The sequence below is a fragment of the Leuciscus leuciscus genome, assembly GCF_965113295.1.
Source record: "Leuciscus leuciscus genome assembly, chromosome: 19".
NCBI classification, from domain to species: domain Eukaryota; kingdom Metazoa; phylum Chordata; class Actinopteri; order Cypriniformes; family Leuciscidae; genus Leuciscus; species Leuciscus leuciscus.
Window position 1 is genome coordinate 35,062,710 of NC_138743.1, and position 18,073 is coordinate 35,080,782.

Here is an 18,073-nt window from a genome sequence, read left to right on the forward strand (position 1 = left end):
TGTTCTCCCTCTTCTCACACATGGTCATGCTTTGAGTAGTCTAGAAGTTTAGGCCTGAATTGTTTACTAAAAGTTTGTAGGTTTAGTTTAAACCCCACAGGGCTGAACATCTGCTCTGACTGCCGAGAAAATAAACGGGTACTGTTGCTGGACAATACTTTACCTGAATAATGACACTGACAAACTACTGCCACTGAACTAGACATAATAAAGAGTTAAAAATATGCTTCGATCCAACGTGCTTGACCAATTATTTGGCCGCATTCTACATTTGAATGAATATGCATTCGAGTGGGCGTGGTTATTCTGTTTAGCGTTGACTGCTAACACTCGTCAATTAGCAGCGATTTATCAATGGGTTTTCTTGGAAATTACTTTTATTCGACGTTTATGTGACATTTATTAAAATTAGTATACATAATGTAAACGTCTCAGATTGACATCCTAATATTTGGAGAATAATGGAGGAGAAATCTGCCTCGTGTCGTCAAGGTAAAATCCCTCAGATTGTAACGTTAAATGAATCACGATGTAAGCTAACGATATAATTATATCAAAGGCTGATAACGCTTACAAAAACATACTGTGGCAGCACAGTACCGAGACAAAACTGCTATGAAGTTTTTTAAATGATTATTAGATAGTCAAATCAAAAAGCATGTAGCTGCAAACCTGATCGATATAAATTCTCGATCAGTGTTCCCATCCCATCCCCTCATCTGTTCAACTGGGAAACCTAAAATTGTTCTAATGGGTTAACTTATAGTCATTCATTTTTGGGCTGTCGGACAATATTTCGAGTGTAGACTTGGTCTGATACGTTGACATTTGTGTGGAAATAGTTCATCATAGCTTTTTAGCCTTTAATAAATGGACTGCCTGGGGTCCAATCCTCAACGATGTCTGCCATGACATATTCTTCCTGTAGAATACGTTATTTGGTGTTTACAACAACAACACCACACACACACACACACACACACACACACACACACACACACACACACACACACACACACACACACACACACACACACACACACACACACACACACAAAAAGTCCCCTTTCACATATTCTGCACTATTTTACACCATTTTGTAAGGTAGTGCAAGCGTGTCCATGCTGAAAAAAAAAGTAGTTGCATTTTTACTTTTTTTGGATAAATATATAGGCCTAATACCTCATTGTTGAATGAAAACATAAAAATGTGTGTGTACTTGATGATTTTTGTTAAAATACCAAAAGTTCAATATGTATCCGCGCACATAGGGGTGGAGCTCCAGCTCCATCAGTGTTGTTGCATTTGTTGTCTCTATGAGTTATGAGTGCATTCGATTACCTGCATTTGTTAAGGAACAAAAGCAGATTCAGTAAATCTCACAGCAGTGAAAGTGTGAGATCTTGTGTCTAGTGTGGATCATGTGATGTTAGAAGTGGAAGGTGAACTGTTGCATTTTCTCTGTAGGAGCGGTGAGCTGGTACATAAGAGTCTCCAGACTGGCTGTGGCCGTGGCTGTTATTAAGTCCAGACCATCAGGAGGAGCCAGACAGTTCGCTGAATCTCTGGCTGATCGACTCCGTCTGCAGGACGAATGCTGGAGGTCTAAAGCTCAAGGTCTTCATGACGATCTGCTGCATCTCAGACAAGAGCTGCTGCTCACACGCTTAATGTTCAAGACGAGGAGCAACACTGAGCCAGGACAAGGTAATGTTTCATATCCACCTGTTTAAATAAGACCTGGAAAATACATGGAGATTAATACAATCTTTTTCAAAAATCATGGAGAGTTTATGGATATTCCTATAATGAATAGCATATTCCCTAAAATATATTTAGTACAACATATTGTTGCGACTTATTTTATACTGCAACTTATGGTGCCTTCACGTGCTATGGTAATTATGGTAAATACCAAAAGCCGACGTGGAAAATGCACATGAACACCCCCTCATGTGGTATTTTCCACTGGGCAACTCGTAGAATATTTTGATGCACGAGTTGCCGAGATGAGATAACCTTTGACCTTTTCAAAATGGCGGAGAGCAACGCAAGAGTCGTGAATAAGCATTGCACACAACTAAACGTTTTTTGCAACTGTTAGCGGATAGTTTTTGTAGCCTATACAATGTTGTGTCATTAACAATTGTAATATAATGCGTTAACACTCAGTGTCAGTTTTAAAAATACCGTTATGGTTTGGTGTTACCTACCCAGAGCAGATGCTAGCTAGCAGTCAATAGGAGCCTCCTAGTAATGAGCGGTCAGGCAATTTACTCACGTGAATGTATTTTGTCTGTAGTGTACGCCAGCGACACCATGATTCACTGACTTAAGCAATCTAAAATTGTTTTAGCCAAATAACAGGTCTGGATCTGTGAGTCCAATTTTTTTTTACCTACATTACGACAACAAAAGCACTTGAACACAACACACTGGTAAATACCAGTTCACGAGTGGAAAATATCATCTTTTCCATAGCACGTGAAGGCACCATTAGTGTTGTCACGATACTGGAATTTCCAACTTCGATACGATACCTTGAAAAATATCGATATTCGATATTCTGGAAAACTGACATATACTGCCATTCAGATATTTTTATCTCATAATTGTTTGATAATTTTGGCAATTTTATTGCAAGAGTTTACACACAGCACAGGGTGGCTTTATTTAAATCTTTGGACTAAATTTACAAAAAAAAGACAAGTAAAAAGCCAGTAATAAAATGAGAACAAATAAACAAATTGCAAACAACAGCAGAAACAATTTTCTCTTTGTCTTTTGTTTTTTTGATTAACATGACAGACATCAGCAGGTTTATCAGGCTGCTGTCCTTTTAAAGGGATGATTCTGAGTAAAATCAACCTAGGGTCCTTTGCACCATGACCTCGAGCCAAACACCCCCCCCCAGAAGCCTTTATTCCCTTGGTTGAACATTATTAAAGTTAGAGCTTATTTAGAGATATCAGCCAAATGGCTTAGTGCAGGCGCTAATGGATCCTAGGCTGTATCTTGTAAATTACCCCACTAATAATGCCCAGAATGGTACCAAACTTCTACAGTTGTACAAATAGGTTCTGTACTCATAAAATGAGGCATTGGAAAGTTTATAAGTACATCAGGAGTTTATTTAAATAACACTTGCCTGACGGCTCATGCTACCGCTAACCCGGCCGTCGACGTCACTTCACTGAGTTGAGAAAAGCACGTAAAAGTCCTGACAGAAAGCGATGCATAAGGATGTAGTGTAACGACGCCCAGTTCCAGGAGTGCAATATTTTGTTGGTAGCACCAGTTTATAACAATTATTAGTTAAAGGTGAACTAAGTAACTTTCTTACCTTAACTGAACAGCTTCGGAGTCATTGGAATGGTTATATTACTTATTTCGGGTTGAATGGTGGTCGTTTCGCACCCCCCTGGTGCCCGTGAGCGGAAAATCCGCACTTGCAACTTTGAGCCGGCGGGCCGCCGGCCGCTGCGTCAGGAAGTCTCGCGTGATATCAGGTCTCGCGATGTAAACAATTGCTTTACGGCCAAAAGAAATCTGCTAAAATGCTGTCATTATTGCGCTCCCTCACGCTGTTCGAACCCGAATGAAGAAGACGTTTTAAAGAATGTCCCATCTGCTTTGATGTCGTTGATCTATAGCCTCTGGTGTCTGAGAATCGCCAACGAGTTTTTACAACAGTGTTGTCAAATATCTATTCCGAAGCTGTGGGGGGAGCTCTAGAGAGAAACCTGCGAGCAAAAAGCGAGAATACAGCGAAGAAGTCCCGAAGCTACTGAGTGCTGCTTTAACACTAAGTGTTTCAACACTTCAGAAAATAATAATAATTCATTGTTATACTACATCCTTATACATATAGTGTACATATATTGCACATACGTGTTAAATGAGTATCAAGGTATTCAAGGAATGAGTTACAAGATTTCTAGTTCCCAGCATGCTTTGCTTCTGACCGTTAAAGGAGAGTACATGTTAAAATTAAGTGTTATTTAATGTTTTACTCAATATTAATATATATTAATATATATGATATGCTGATATGCTGTGTTTTGTTTTCACAGGTCATGAGATTGCCAAAGTACTCTCTCAGGATGACCCGCAGCAGTTAAAGGGTGACTCTGGCTGTGACACTGATAGCAGCTCCCAGACACATATTAACATTGCTAAGGGACCATGTTTGCCTCCAACCCCTCCAAACAGTCAGAACTTTCCCCTCCATGATAGGCAGTGGCGTCAGGACAACAGGCTGTTAAAACACATGCAGTTCCTACAGTGCCTTAGTGGCTTGCGCAGAGTTTGTGAGTCTTCTCTGTGTCGTGATGGTGACGTGGTCTGGGATTCAGTGGTGCAGCTGCTGGATTCTGTGGTGGATTTTTTCAGGCAGGCACATGTTGGACAGCCTCTACTTCACCGAGAGCAGTTGCATCATGCCACACAGGTGGTGGCACAGATCCTGGGAACTCGTCATGGGTGTTCAGTGCAACATTTTAGCAAAGTGGAAAATCTGCTGAAGGAGATGATCAGCCTACTACTAACCAACCAGCAACTCGATACGGTAAGAGAGAGGCAGACCAGTTGCAGACCAGACGAGAAGAGGGTTAGGTCAATATTTTTGTCAACTGGCGCAGGGAGACAATGGGGCTCTAGTCATTAGGCAATTTGCCAGGCTAAGTAGATCTGGATGTCAATCTGCATAGATATGGTACACAGCAAAATTCCCAGTGTTAAATTAACACTGCTCAGTGTTTATATAATCCACACTCACTCAGTGTTATTAGTAACACTGAAACAGTGTTGAAGTTAATGAGATAATTAAGTGATTAATTGAGTGATGATTGAGCATTATTGAAGACACCTAATGATAACAAGCAGAATCACTGAAATTGAAATTTCACCATTATTGTGATCGGTATTTGCTTTAGTTGGGCTCGTGACCCTTACGTTTTTAACTTTAGATATAGTTTGGCTGCTGTAACTGAGTTATAACTGCCAGATGAACAAAGAGAAAATGTGATCTGGTGGTGTCGGTTATTTTTTAACATAATAATTTTTGACCTGAATCACTGAACTCATTTAGAGCCTAATCTCAGAGTTAGATTTACTTTATTGATTAGAGCAGCACTGGCCTTGTACAGTATAATAATTTTAGCATTTTCAATGTAATCCAAAGGATTTCTTAAGTTATTCTGATACAAACAAAAAAAAACTTTCATTTAGGCACACACAGACATCAAGAATCAGCGTATGAATCTCAGAAAAGGTGATAAACAGCATATTCAGATAAACAGATCAACTCTGAACATTAGAAAACAAGCGACTAAAAAGTCACATAAAAACAGCAGAAATAAAATAAAATAGTAAGAATAAAGAAAATGAACCTCAAGCAATACATGATGGGAGCCATGAATGAGTTTGGAAGTTAATGCACTGCAACATGCTTTATAATTGTCACCATTGTTGAGATTCACAGGCTGATTCTTGATGTCTATGTGTCTAAATAAAAAAAAAAAAAAAAACTTTTGGTTTCAGAACAACTTTAAGAAATCCATTGGATTACATTGAAAATGCTAAAAAATATATTATGATATGCCAGACCAGTGCTGTTATAATCAATAAAGTAAACCTAACTCAGAGATTAGGCTCTAAATGAGTTCAGTGATTCAGGTCGAAAATGATTGTTAAAACACAACCATCAGATCACTTTTTCTCTTTGTTCATCTGGCTGTTATAACTGAATTACTGCAGCCAAACTAAATCTAAAGCAAAAATTTTAAGGGTCAAGACGAGCCCAACTAAAGCAAACACAGATCTCCATAGTGGTGACTTACAATTTGTGATTTTTCTCCTTCAGTGATTCTGATTCTGCTTGTTAACATCAGGTGTCTTCAATAATGCGCAATCATCACTCAATGAATCACTTAATTATCTCGTTAACTTAAACACTGCTTCAGTGTTACTTATAACACTCTAAGTGTGGATTATATAAACACTGAACAGTGTCAATTTAACACTGGGGATTTTGCTGTGTAAGCAATTTGGTTCTTTCTCATTATTTGGCATTAGTGGGACCAACCATTAAATGGAAAAGAAAGAAACTTGAGTGGAACCAAAGACGGCTGAGGCATCCCATCTTCTTTTTGGCATTATAATGAATGTAAATATGATCTATTTTTCCATATTCTATTTTTTTATATCATTGCTGTTGGGCGGAAGCATCGCATCGCCATATTTAGTTTTTTCCCCCCACATAAATCATTACTTTTGGTCACCCTCTATGTCTGTCTGTGGGTTTTGCAAATATTTAACCAATGAAAAGTATTAAAAAGAGCTTGTGACTAAACCTCGTAACTCCATTGGACCCTCAAACTGTTCAGTGAAACCGCATAACTCCACCCCGCCTCAATCTTGAATGAGGTGCCGCACATATTTTGGACCATCTCTGCTTGTTTGCAAGGCCAGGGTGAATAAAGAACTTGTTCTTTGAATAATGGTGAGTTCAAGTCACGTCGTAAATATTGTATTTACGATTTGAACGCACATGAACGGCACCACAAAGTCATACATTTTAATGGGAGGCACAGAATTTTCACTGAACCCCGAGTTTGGGGCGTTTCAGTAAGAAACATGGTGGAATACCACAATACTTACAGGTATCTAGCAGTAACATTGTCAGGCTTTTTATTGACAACAGCAAAAGCTAATTATCTGCACAAAATATATTCAGTTAATGAACCTAATTAACACGGGAGAAGCACATTCAGTTAATCAACTCAATTAGCATCAGGAGGTGTATGCAGCAGACTTACCTCTTTTCTATGACAGTTTTCCAGCATTTGGCCCCCGCTCAATTGCAGCCATGTTTGAACTCAAACTCTATCCATCTGATGACGAATAATTTCTTTCCACTGATCCTCTGCCGTACACCACCGCCAAGCCCCCGGCTTCATCGCGCGGACGTCGTTCCGTCCGAACTGCCACTCGCACACTAAGACGCCGAGCGAGGGAGGGAGGGAGTCACTTTTATATTTGTCATAAGCTGTTTTCAGCAAAGAAACGGTCTGTATCTCCCAATGGAATCAGTGTCCCTACTGGGATGCACTTGATTTTGATCTTCACAACAGGGTCTTCTTAGGACGTTGGAATATTTCCTACGCTGTCTGCAGATCGCTCGCCCATTACACTCTTGTCCGCTGATAAATCCTTTAATCCCTCCATGCCCAGAACCAGCCATAAAATCAACCAGTGAACATGCAGTTCACTCTGGCAACGCCACTAGAGATAATTCAGCGTTTTCATCTGGCAGACAAGCCTGCAACAATTTCAACATAGGAAAATGCACTAGGCTGCATTGTCGTTTTTTGTATGTATGTAATTATTGTGGCGGTGCTCATGCCCACTCCATATGTCCAGTGATGAAAGATGTCAATAAAAGATCATAAAATTATTGTCTGTCTATCGAATTATCTCATCATCCAGACGTTAACTTTATTAACTATCTGCTGTCTGGTCTTGAATATGGGTGGAGAGCCTGCCTTCCCATTAAAATTATCTGTGACAATCTTCAATCCGCTTTTTCCGAACCAGACATAGAAAATAATTTAATCAAAAAAAGAAGTCGAATCAGGATTCATGATTGGACCTTTCGATAACTCCCCTTTCGCATCAGTCCTATTGGACTGGCTACTAGAAAGTTCTCAGGGAAAAAAACGCCTCATAATCGATCTGTCATCTCCATGTTCCCAAGCATAAATAGCATTATCTCTATTGAAGAATTTTCTCTTCAAAACCACAACGTAGATCAAGCAATTTCAATGATAAAAAAAAAACATAGGTCGCAGCGCCTGACTTGCTAAAATCGACATCGCTTACAGCTGTATGTTTGATTTTGTCTAATAATCACGCAATCCCTTACATCATTCATTTGCTTGATGATTTCCTAATTATCCCGCCTCCCAACGCAATCCCAGCCACGCATCTTCTCACAGTCCAAAACGTTTTTTTGCAGAGTTTGGGATTCCCATCGCCAAAGAAAAAACATTGGGTCCATTGGGGGACAGCACTGGCAAAACCAGCATTGCAAGTTTGAGAGGTGGCTTTACGGCACAACGTCGCATACATCAACAACATACCCAGACAGCAACATAGTATCAGCCCAGATCTGGCCCAAATCTGGTTAATTTGGATTCCATACGGTCCAGATGTGGGCCGGATCTGGGCCGACACTATGTTGCTGTCTGGGTATGAAGCAGCCTCTATGGAAGACACTAGCACACATTTCAGGCGTGAATCATGGCAGAGTCGACGAAGAAAACAAAGAAAGCGCGGTCGGAAGAGTGCAGAGACGGCTCTGCATGAGTGGTATTTACGACAGTAACGTTAAATACAAGTACTCCACAGCGACTCTAGGGGTCGCTGTTTGAGAAAAACGGAAACTGCATAGTGTGCCTTTAAAGTAACAATCCAATGCCAAAGTGAATAACATTTTTAACAAACCTACATTTCACCTTAGCCAGCATGTTTACTGTTAATATCAGACAATCTGGCTTCTGCAATATATTTGACTGCAGTTGATGTTGTGTCTGTTTTTGTAGTACAGTGCATCAATAAGTGGTAAGAACCTATTTCAAACTCTAAAGGGGTCACATTACACTTTTTATTTCATTCACGCAAACAGGAGACGGGTGACACATGCTCATGCAAATTTTGCTGTGTTACAAAGTTCATGTTTGGTGAACTCTGCCAGTGCATAGTTGTACATTTTAGATGAATTACATGTTGTATTAAAAAAAAAAAAAAATGCTATGACCGTTGCAGTGTCCGACTGTCCATAGAAATGTTCTGTGCTCAAAGTTTGACCGTGGATTTACAGGAAATGTTTGTGTGTGACAGCGTTCATAGTCCTTTAGAAATCTAATATGGGAGCATTGCTTAATTTACTGCATCGGTCGTAGCAGCATTGAAATTTGGTAACATGCTCCATAATAACAGTGTGTTAAATGTGACAGCGTAGTGCCAAACAGCAACTATGGCAGCTTTGTGATGATGGGCATTCAAATTCAGGGGAATTTCTTTGGACACAGATTCAGTAAGCCTGGCCTTTGGTATAAGACTGGAGCCTATTAGTATCAAAAGTTTTGCACAGTTTTTCCAGCAGCTTTTTCATGATCCTAAACCTAATTTTAATTCCCTGATATATGAATCATAATCAGTAATTCCAGTCTGTTTATTTCATTATTAATGGGATTTTTTTTTTTCTGTGATGTTCTGGAGGTGTGTTCTGGGTCAGTTTTATTATTGTATCTTCTAGAGCAGGGGTAGGCAATGTCAGTCCTAGGGGCTGTTTACACACTGTTTTGTTTTCAACAAAAAACGTACAACTTTTATGCATTTTAGCGGTTCATTTACACGACAACGGCGGTTTGGGTGCCTGAAAACGCAAACTTTTTAAAGATGGGTTTCAAATTGCAAGTTTTTAAAACGGTCTCCGTGTAAACAACAAAAGCATGAATCTCTGAAGACGAAAATGTCATGCAGATGCATATTACGTATTCAGTCTAGTGCTTAATCGCCATCTAATGGCCTGGCAGCAGAATACAGCATTTGTAATCGTCGTGGATCCGTGTGAATGGGGATCGTTTTGACAACGGTGTCGTCACTCTGTACTGGGAAAACTCTGTTTTAAGCATATTGTTGTTGTGTAAATGTACCCCTAGAGAGCCACTGTCCTGCAGAGTTTAGCTTCAATCCCCTATCAAACACACCTGAACAAGCTAATCAGTGTCTTCAGGATTACCAAGGCTACAGGCATGTGAGTTCTAGTGTTGGAGCTGAACTCTGCAGAACAGTGGCTCACTAGGATTGAGTGATACCCCTGATCTAGAGAGAGACAAATCAGTCTGATGTGGTCTCATTCTGCTGTTAGTTCTCAGTCCATGAAGTGCTGACAGAGTGTCTGCTGGCTCTGGGAGGAAGTTGTGTCCTGAGAACGCCATTTATTCAACTCCTGATGTCTGAGATCCTTCAGCTAGCACAGCAGCTATGGGAAACCTGTGAGGTAAGTTACACCACACTAGACATATTCATGGGTTTCATCAGGTCCCTTTCCACAGGTGTATAAAATCAAGCACCTAGATTATGAATGCAGACTGCTTGATTAATACACCTGTGGAAAGGGACCTGATGAAATCCATGAATAGATATCAAAACATTCTTCCTGTTTAGGGACTTGTTTGTTACAAAAGTTCAGTGTTTTAATTTAATGCATTTTTCTAATGAAACTGAAATCAGTAAGTTACAGTATTATTGACCGTATTACTGAAGCACCTTAAAATATATTAATGACAATATTTTAAAACAAAATTGTATGTACACAGTTATGGATGTATGTACAGTAGGTAGTCAACCAGAATGCCTATTACCACCGTGCTGGCCGGCACGGAAAAGTCACCGCGGCAAAAATAAACCAGTCGCATTTAAAAGTTGTTAGCAAAATGACCGCCAGGGGGCGCAAAGGGACATTTTGCTAAATAGTTGCAATTGACACATTTTGAAACGTAAGTGGGGCTAATGTCAATTAACAGTAGCCTAAGGATGTAATACTACAGCTATGGTAATTTCCAAATAAGCCTACAACAAACATGAAAAATCCAAAAAAGAGCTATTGACATTTGCTGTACAATAATGAAACAACGTAATATTTGGTGCAGTTGAAACTGCATGTTATAGTAACCATTTTATTATAAAAGAAAGAAAGAAAATTTGGTTAATGTTGTTTAAACAAATGATACATACATATAGACTATTATTTGAACGAACAGTAAACTATTCTGATCTATATCTTCTTATTTAAAAATAAAATAAACACACAGCTCTACGTATTGTAAAAAAAAACTAAAAAACTTTTGTTCATTATTTTAAGAATGAGACTGATTAAATATATATAAAAATAAACAAACAAAACAGAATAGGGACAAACTTTTAGAACAAAAAAATATATAAACAAATACCCTATCTATTTGTTTATATTTTTTTGTTTGTTCTAAAAGTTTGTTCTATTCTGTTTTGTTTGTTTATATTTCATATTGTAGACGTCAGTGGGCAACAGAAGCCTATTCATCGGGAGAGCAGCGCGATAACAAACAAACAAACAAAAAATACACCAAAAGACCATCATAGGCCTATCTCGCAGTCAGTGAAAATAAATTAGTTGCAATGACGCTGCTTATTTTTACTATTCTATTGAGGAATGAGACGAATGAAGAGTGCTTTTCTCTTGTGTGTGCGCACTGACTGCTGAACAACCGAACTTCTGGGCTTTCTAGTAAATTCGTGGTTGAGTGGTAGAACTTAGGTTTTAATGATGTAGATGACACGGGTTCAAATCCCGAACAAACAAGGGCTACTGTATTTTTTTTTATTAATGCAAAGAGATTTGTCTAGTTCTAAAACTGTTACACTATATAGTTTTGTTGTTGTTGTTGTTGCTTATATTTATCAAATAAAATGACCACCATGCATTTCCATTTCACACTAAGGAACAAATAGTATCCAACAGAATGACTGAATTTACATTTGTATAATAATTCCAATCATAATTTCAAAAGCAGTTCTGTTACAAACAGAAAAAAAAGAAAGACAAAAAAAAAAAAAAAAAAAAACCCGTTATGGGGTTGCTACGGTGGCCAAGAAGTGCAAAACAAACCACAATTCCGAAAACCAAACAACAAATTTATAAACGCAATGGAAAGACTAAAAACAAATGAACAAGTTAGAAAACACAATAACAATTCCGGAAACAAAATAACAAATCAGAAAACACGATAACAAATCAGAAAACACATGTCAGACAAAACGGAAAATACTGACCGCTGATTGGACGAGACATCAGTCAATCAAGACATGCAGAAAGTACAGCAGACTGCGGCAGGAGAAAGTCAATTTGCGTGTGCATGTGTAAATATTAGAGCTGTATCGTCTACGATAATAATATATCTTTTTTAATAATGTGCAGGCTTCGAGCTGACATTATCGAGTATGTCACTCACTTTTCAAACAACAAACAAAAACACTATTAGAATGCATTTATAATGCCCCTAAAATTCCAGATATAGGGGCAATGCCCCTGCATGAGCTTTTGGCTTATATTTAAGCACACAAGCAAGAGTGCTGTTTTTTGCACATTTTGTGATAGCCTATTAATTTAATACAGATCAATAATCAAAAAAATTTAATATTGTGAATTACAATTTGTCGACAATATAAGTTTGTTTTCTCTATTTCACCAACGAAAATAATTCCAAGCTAAGCCACAGCAAAACCGGTTGTGTCTCCAAGCAACACATTATGATTTCCTTCTTGAATGAATCAGCCGTTTTAACAAATTGTTTGAATGACTGATTCATTGAGCCTGTCAATTGCCTCCAACTACTGGCGTTTTTTTTTCATATTTAAAGGATATAATGTCATTAAAAAATAAATTCATATGTCCAATAATACAACATTTCTCTCATAGCATTATAACTGCAGTGTAATGCATTGTGTAAATTCCATTTTCTTACCAATGGAAACTTTTCTTAGATTTAAAGTTAGCAAAGGCCATTCTAGATGTGCTAGATGCTATTTAGTGCAAATAGATTATCATATTGTAGGTCTATTAAATACCTGTTATACACTTTATTTACATTTGTAAAAAATTCCTCAATTTTTATTTCAAATGAAATGCCTCTCTGAAATTGATAAGAGATGGGTACAAGGAGAAGAAAGGGATCGGGAAAAGGGAGACTTGAAGCTAAATCTGCTGTCCTTACTCTATACGCCACTCTCCCACTTTACCAGGATCTGTTTTGACTTTACACTCTACCAGGTTCTTTTTTAATTTTGTCTGACCAAACCAGATAGTGGTGGGAATATTTTACAGTTTTTTTCGATTGCTAAACGACAGTGGGCACAACTGGAGTCACATGTGCAAAACTCTAACTACAGTCTGCACAGCAGCAGTTCATGTGGACCAAACTCTAGTTCGTTTTTCATTGCTTGAACACAGTTTTCAAAACTCTACACACTTATCCCTTGACTTTAACCACAACCTGCACAACACTGTGGATTTACAGCACTTTGTTCAAATGCTAACACACTGCTGTCAAAACTGTGAACCACACATTCAAAACAGAATAGATTTCAGCCTTGTGCCTTTCAAACACTGATGACTGCAATTTCAGCTGAAAGGCTAAGCAGGGGTCTTGTTTTAGACTTGTTAGTGAACACACACACACACATATATATTAGGGCTGTCAATCGATTCAAATTTTTAATCGCGATTAATCGCATGATTGTCATGAGTTAACTCGCGATTAATCGCATTTAATCGCACATTTTTTTATTTGTTCTAAATGTACCTTAAATTAATACTTTTCAAGTTTGTAATACTCTAATCAATGTGGGCATGGATAAATATAGATGCTTTATGCATTAGTGAAGCAACATAATATCTGTGCTTAACTGAATTAAAGCGCTGCTCCTCCGCGCGAGACGCAGAGAGAGAGAGAGAGAGAGAGAGAGAGAGAGAGAGAGAGAGAGAGAGAGAGAGAGAGAGAGAGAGAGAGAGAGAGAGAGAGAGAGAGAGAGAGAGAGAGAGAGAGAGAGAGAGAGAGAGAGAGAGAGAGAGAGAGAGAGCAGTACCGGTAGATTCTCAGAAACTAAATAAGGTTTGGGCGCTTTGTTGAAGGGAAAAAATCGCTAAAGGGGTCTGCAATGTCGCTAAGTTGGCAACACTGTGTATCTCCATTTCTCCAACTAGAGGTTGGGCCACGGGTCAAACAGAAAATACGCGCTGCGTTAATCGCGCGTTAAAAAAATTTGTGCCGTTAATATGATTTTGCGTTAACGCATTATTAACGCGTTAACTTTGACAGCCCTAATATATATATATATATATATATATATATATATATAGGTATATGTATATATATATATATATATATATATATATATATATATATATATAGGTGAGAACATTAGATGTGATGTTGATGTAAACCTGTGGCCTGATGCTAGAGAGAGGCAGGATTAGCCCCTCAATTATTTGTTCGAATTACAGTATGTACTTTTAGTTTCTACCTTTTTTTTGTCATTACTGTAATTCCGTAAATTACTACAGACTATTGAAGCAAACTGCAAATTTTCATTTACCTTAAAGAATTGTTATGTTCTAAAAATTTTTATAAATCATGTGAAAGAATGTCACTCTTTTCTTTGAAGAAAATATTACTTTGTATGAAGTCACTGAAATTGTTCAAACTGTAAACATGAAAAATTTGTATTTTCTGTATTGGTGTTTGATGCTAGTGTTTTTCCTCAGTGTGTTCTGTGTGACAGTGCGTGTTATCTCAGTGAGGGTTGTGTGTAGTGTTTGGCTGCACTGAGCTGTTTTGAGCCTCGTGTTAAGAGTTGTGTTGCTTGGAATGAGTTTTGCAGGTGATGTGAACTGTTTAGCTCAGGTGACTGTTGGTAGTGCAGACTGTTGTTAGAGTTTTGCACATGTAGCTCCAGTTGTGCTCACTGTCGTTTAGCAATCGAAAATAACTGTAATATGAAAAGTTTTTGTGTGTTTTTCGCACTAAATTAGCCGGTTAAATAGACAGCTCTAATATTTACACATGCACAAGCGAATCAACTTTCTCCTGCCGCAGTCTGCTGTACTTTCTTGCATGTCTTGATTGACTGATGTCTCGTCCAATCACCGGTCAGTATTACATTCGCCAGCGCCACATATACCTACCTTTTCCGTTTTGTCTGACTTGTTGTTGTGTTTTCTGACTTGCTATTTTGTTTTCAGATTTGTTGTTGTGTTTTTTGATTTGTTAATTTTGTTTTTAGTCTTTCCATTGCCTTTTTGTTTTTGTTATTTTGTTTTCATAATTGTGATTTGTTTTGCACTTCACGTCCACCGTAGGTTCCCTATACAGAAAGAGTTTTTAAAAACATGGTTGTAAGCAAGGTGCGATTTGCCAAGGGGGACGGGGATTTCCTTCTGGTATAAATATCCCTGCTTCTGCTGAATTATTTGTATCCCCCCCTCCCTCCACAGTAATCAATGCTATAATTCACCAATAGACCATATCAAATATACAAAATAAAGATATGCAACACGCACGTTTAAACAACAAACAATAAAATCAGAACCAGCGCTTCTGCTCCTGTATTGAGAGATAACATGCAGCGCATTTCGATCCTGGTTCCAGTGGCCTTAATGCATGCACAGCTTTTCGAAATGTCACAAAGCATTTTGGGATTGTTTTGAATGAAATATTGAAGTTTATAATTAAGTATTTTGGCACACCATGCCGAGTGGTGCTACGCATTGTTCTAAAATCGGGTTTTATTCTGGGATGTTGAATTAGTGTTCGACAGAAGCGGCGCTTTCATTTGGATTTATTTTTCTCATAACAGCTAAAAGAACTTAATATAGCCTACTCCATCATTTTTTGGTAATACAGATAAGAGTACATAATTCAAAACTGTAAACTTTTATCCATGTACACTCACAATAGGCTAATGACAAAACGTTTTCTGTGGTCTCTGTCTCCGGAAAATGCACGTCACAAAAATGCGTTGCCGAAAGCCACTTGCCTCAGCTCAGCCACATTAAGAAATATGTCTCAGAGGATCTATTCAAACATGTTTACTACCTATGGGTTTTTAGCGCGTCTTAATGAGGAAAGGACAACGCAAGAGTGAAAATCTCGCTCTAATTAAACGTAAAAATGCCATTACTATCAAACTTATGATTTGCATCTCTTCTTGTTCAGTTTAATACATTTGTCTATTATTTAATCCAACTGATCTTAATGGTTAATCAATGAATCATTTGGTACACCTATAGATTTCTATAGATACAGATTCTATAGATATAGTTTCTGCTTTGTTTGCAATTTCTTATACAGATAACCAAATGTAATTAATTTTTTTTTTACATTATAATTATTTTTCTTAGATTATGGGCCCTATTTTAACAATCTAAGCGTGAAATAGTTTGGAGCAAAATAATGAGACAGGCGTCATCTCAGCTTAACGGGCATCCATCTCTTCCAAGAAAAACATCTTCAATCTTTCCTATCTTCCACATCTGCCGTGGCATCTTATCCTCTCCTATGAGGACGACATCTCCCACCTTCAGAGCCTCTGCCGCGGTGTTTACACAATGGTGAGCGGATCTTAGATTCATCAAGTAGTCCCTGCGCCAACCGGTCCAAAATCCATTCAACAACCTCTGACTATATTTCTATCTTTTTCCACTTTCATACAATGCTCTTTGTCTCTGAATCTGCTGTGCAGTCAATCTCGTCTTTTAACCATCTCGATCTCAGGTCTGAGGAGTTGGTCGTCCATTTCCGCAGATCCATTCCTGCAGCAGACAAGATTGCCTTGTACAATTTTTTCCATCATTATGTGACCATAAACCTGTATATTAATCTGGCTTTATAAACAGTGATGCTCTCATACATGTGCATACTGTATATAATGGCTCAATAATGGTAGGGTTTTGTCTCGTGCAGAGGTCCAGAGAGGAGCTGCAGCATCCGATGGACTGGATCCACTATCAGAATTCCTTCTATGTGTTCTGGCTGCTGGAACAACTTGCACAGGACACTAATTGTAATGTAAATCAGGAGCTTGTGATCGACCTGGAAACTAAAGCGTTCACTCTCGCAGATGAGTTTCCCCTGTTCTCTCTGTATATGTGGCGGATCTGTGGTCTCTTCAGGGTGGGACACCAGTGAACCAACATGGGCTGCTGTCATTCCAAATCTTTGCTCCTTTTTAAAAACTCACTTTACATGAACTGCCTTGTCTTAAAACAATATGAATGAACTGTTTATTAACAAATAATAAAAAATTTGTTTTGCTTTTTGGAAGTCTTGTATTGATGAATGCTTGATTATAAATCATCTATAGAAGGGGTGTCAAACTCCTGAAGAGTTTAGCTCCAGCCCTAATTAAACACAATTTCCAGGCAGGTGTTTTAGAGCTACACTCTGTAGGAAAGTGGCCCTCAAGGAACGTCATAGGTGTCAAAGAGGCCCTCAGTTTGACACCTGATCAATAACGTGACAAAAGTCTTAACATGAATTTTCACAACACGCTTGCGTTTACATCAGGCACGTTTTCTATGGATGAAAATGTATATGGTTCAGAAGATATTGATTCATTCACGGTGGTTGTATGGATTACTGTCAGTGAATGACAAGTTACTATTCTACGATACAGACTTTATGACAGCCGTTACATCATCTGAAAAAACATAAACTGTTGTGTGTGTAAGGCAAGGTAAGGCAAGTTTATTTATATAGCACATTTCATACACTATGGCAATTCAAAGTGCTTTACATAAGTGAGAACTGAGTAAGAACGTGTGTGACAAAATTATTTAGAACAATTGTATTGAGGCAGGAGTGGAAGAGATGGCAGGCAGAAACACGGATCTAAATGTGGTTTATTGAAAACCACGAACAAGGCAAGAACAGGAAAACCACAGGGAAGAAGAGAAACAATCCATCCACATTACAACGACTGACAGGGAACAAGGGAAACACAAGGGCTATATATATATATATTTATACAGTTGCAATCGAAATTATTCAACCCCCATTGCAAATCAGGTTTATTGGCTAAATTTACAGACTTTCAGCTGTTTGCATTGAACAAATGAAACAAAAGTAATTGAAATAGCTCAACACAACAAATGTTTCAAGTGGTTTCCCCAAATTCAACTGAAAATGTAACTTTTAATGACTTCTGCCGTCACAAAATTATTCAACCCCTTCATGGCAAGCATCTTTAGTACTGAGTAGAACATCCTTTTGATGTTTTGACTTGCTGCAAACGAGACACCAGTTTCTGGCAGCGTTTCTGAGAAATCTTGGCCCATTCCTCATAAGCAATGGCCTCCAGATCAGTACAATTCTAGGGTTTGCGTGCTGCAACCTGTTACAGATCTGCCAGGCTCTCTCACCAGCCAATCACAGTGCACGCCCTCACCTGAGTTCTAATCACACACACCTGC

The 18,073-nt window shown here is 38.3% G+C and overlaps 1 protein-coding gene across 1 annotated transcript; it reads left to right on the forward strand.

The window, feature by feature from the left end:
* The first annotated feature begins 322 nt into the window (after positions 1-322).
* Positions 323-16,863, forward strand: mei4 (meiosis-specific, MEI4 homolog). The gene is made up of 5 exons (XM_082147989.1): positions 323-492; positions 1,468-1,707; positions 4,074-4,567; positions 9,935-10,066; positions 16,566-16,863. The coding sequence occupies exons 1-5, from the start codon at positions 462-464 to the stop codon at positions 16,788-16,790; spliced, it is 1,122 nt and encodes a 373-aa protein (XP_082004115.1). The 5' UTR covers positions 323-461; the 3' UTR covers positions 16,791-16,863.
* Positions 16,864-18,073: the final 1,210 nt, after the last annotated feature.

Coding starts and splice junctions, on each gene's coding strand:
- mei4 (XM_082147989.1), top strand. CDS start 462: ATGGAGGAGAAATCTGCCTCGTGTCGTCAAG. Junction 1,708..4,073: donor CAACACTGAGCCAGGACAAG/GTAATGTTTCAT, acceptor TTGTTTTCACAG/GTCATGAGATTGCCAAAGTA. Junction 10,067..16,565: donor AGCTATGGGAAACCTGTGAG/GTAAGTTACACC, acceptor TGTCTCGTGCAG/AGGTCCAGAGAGGAGCTGCA.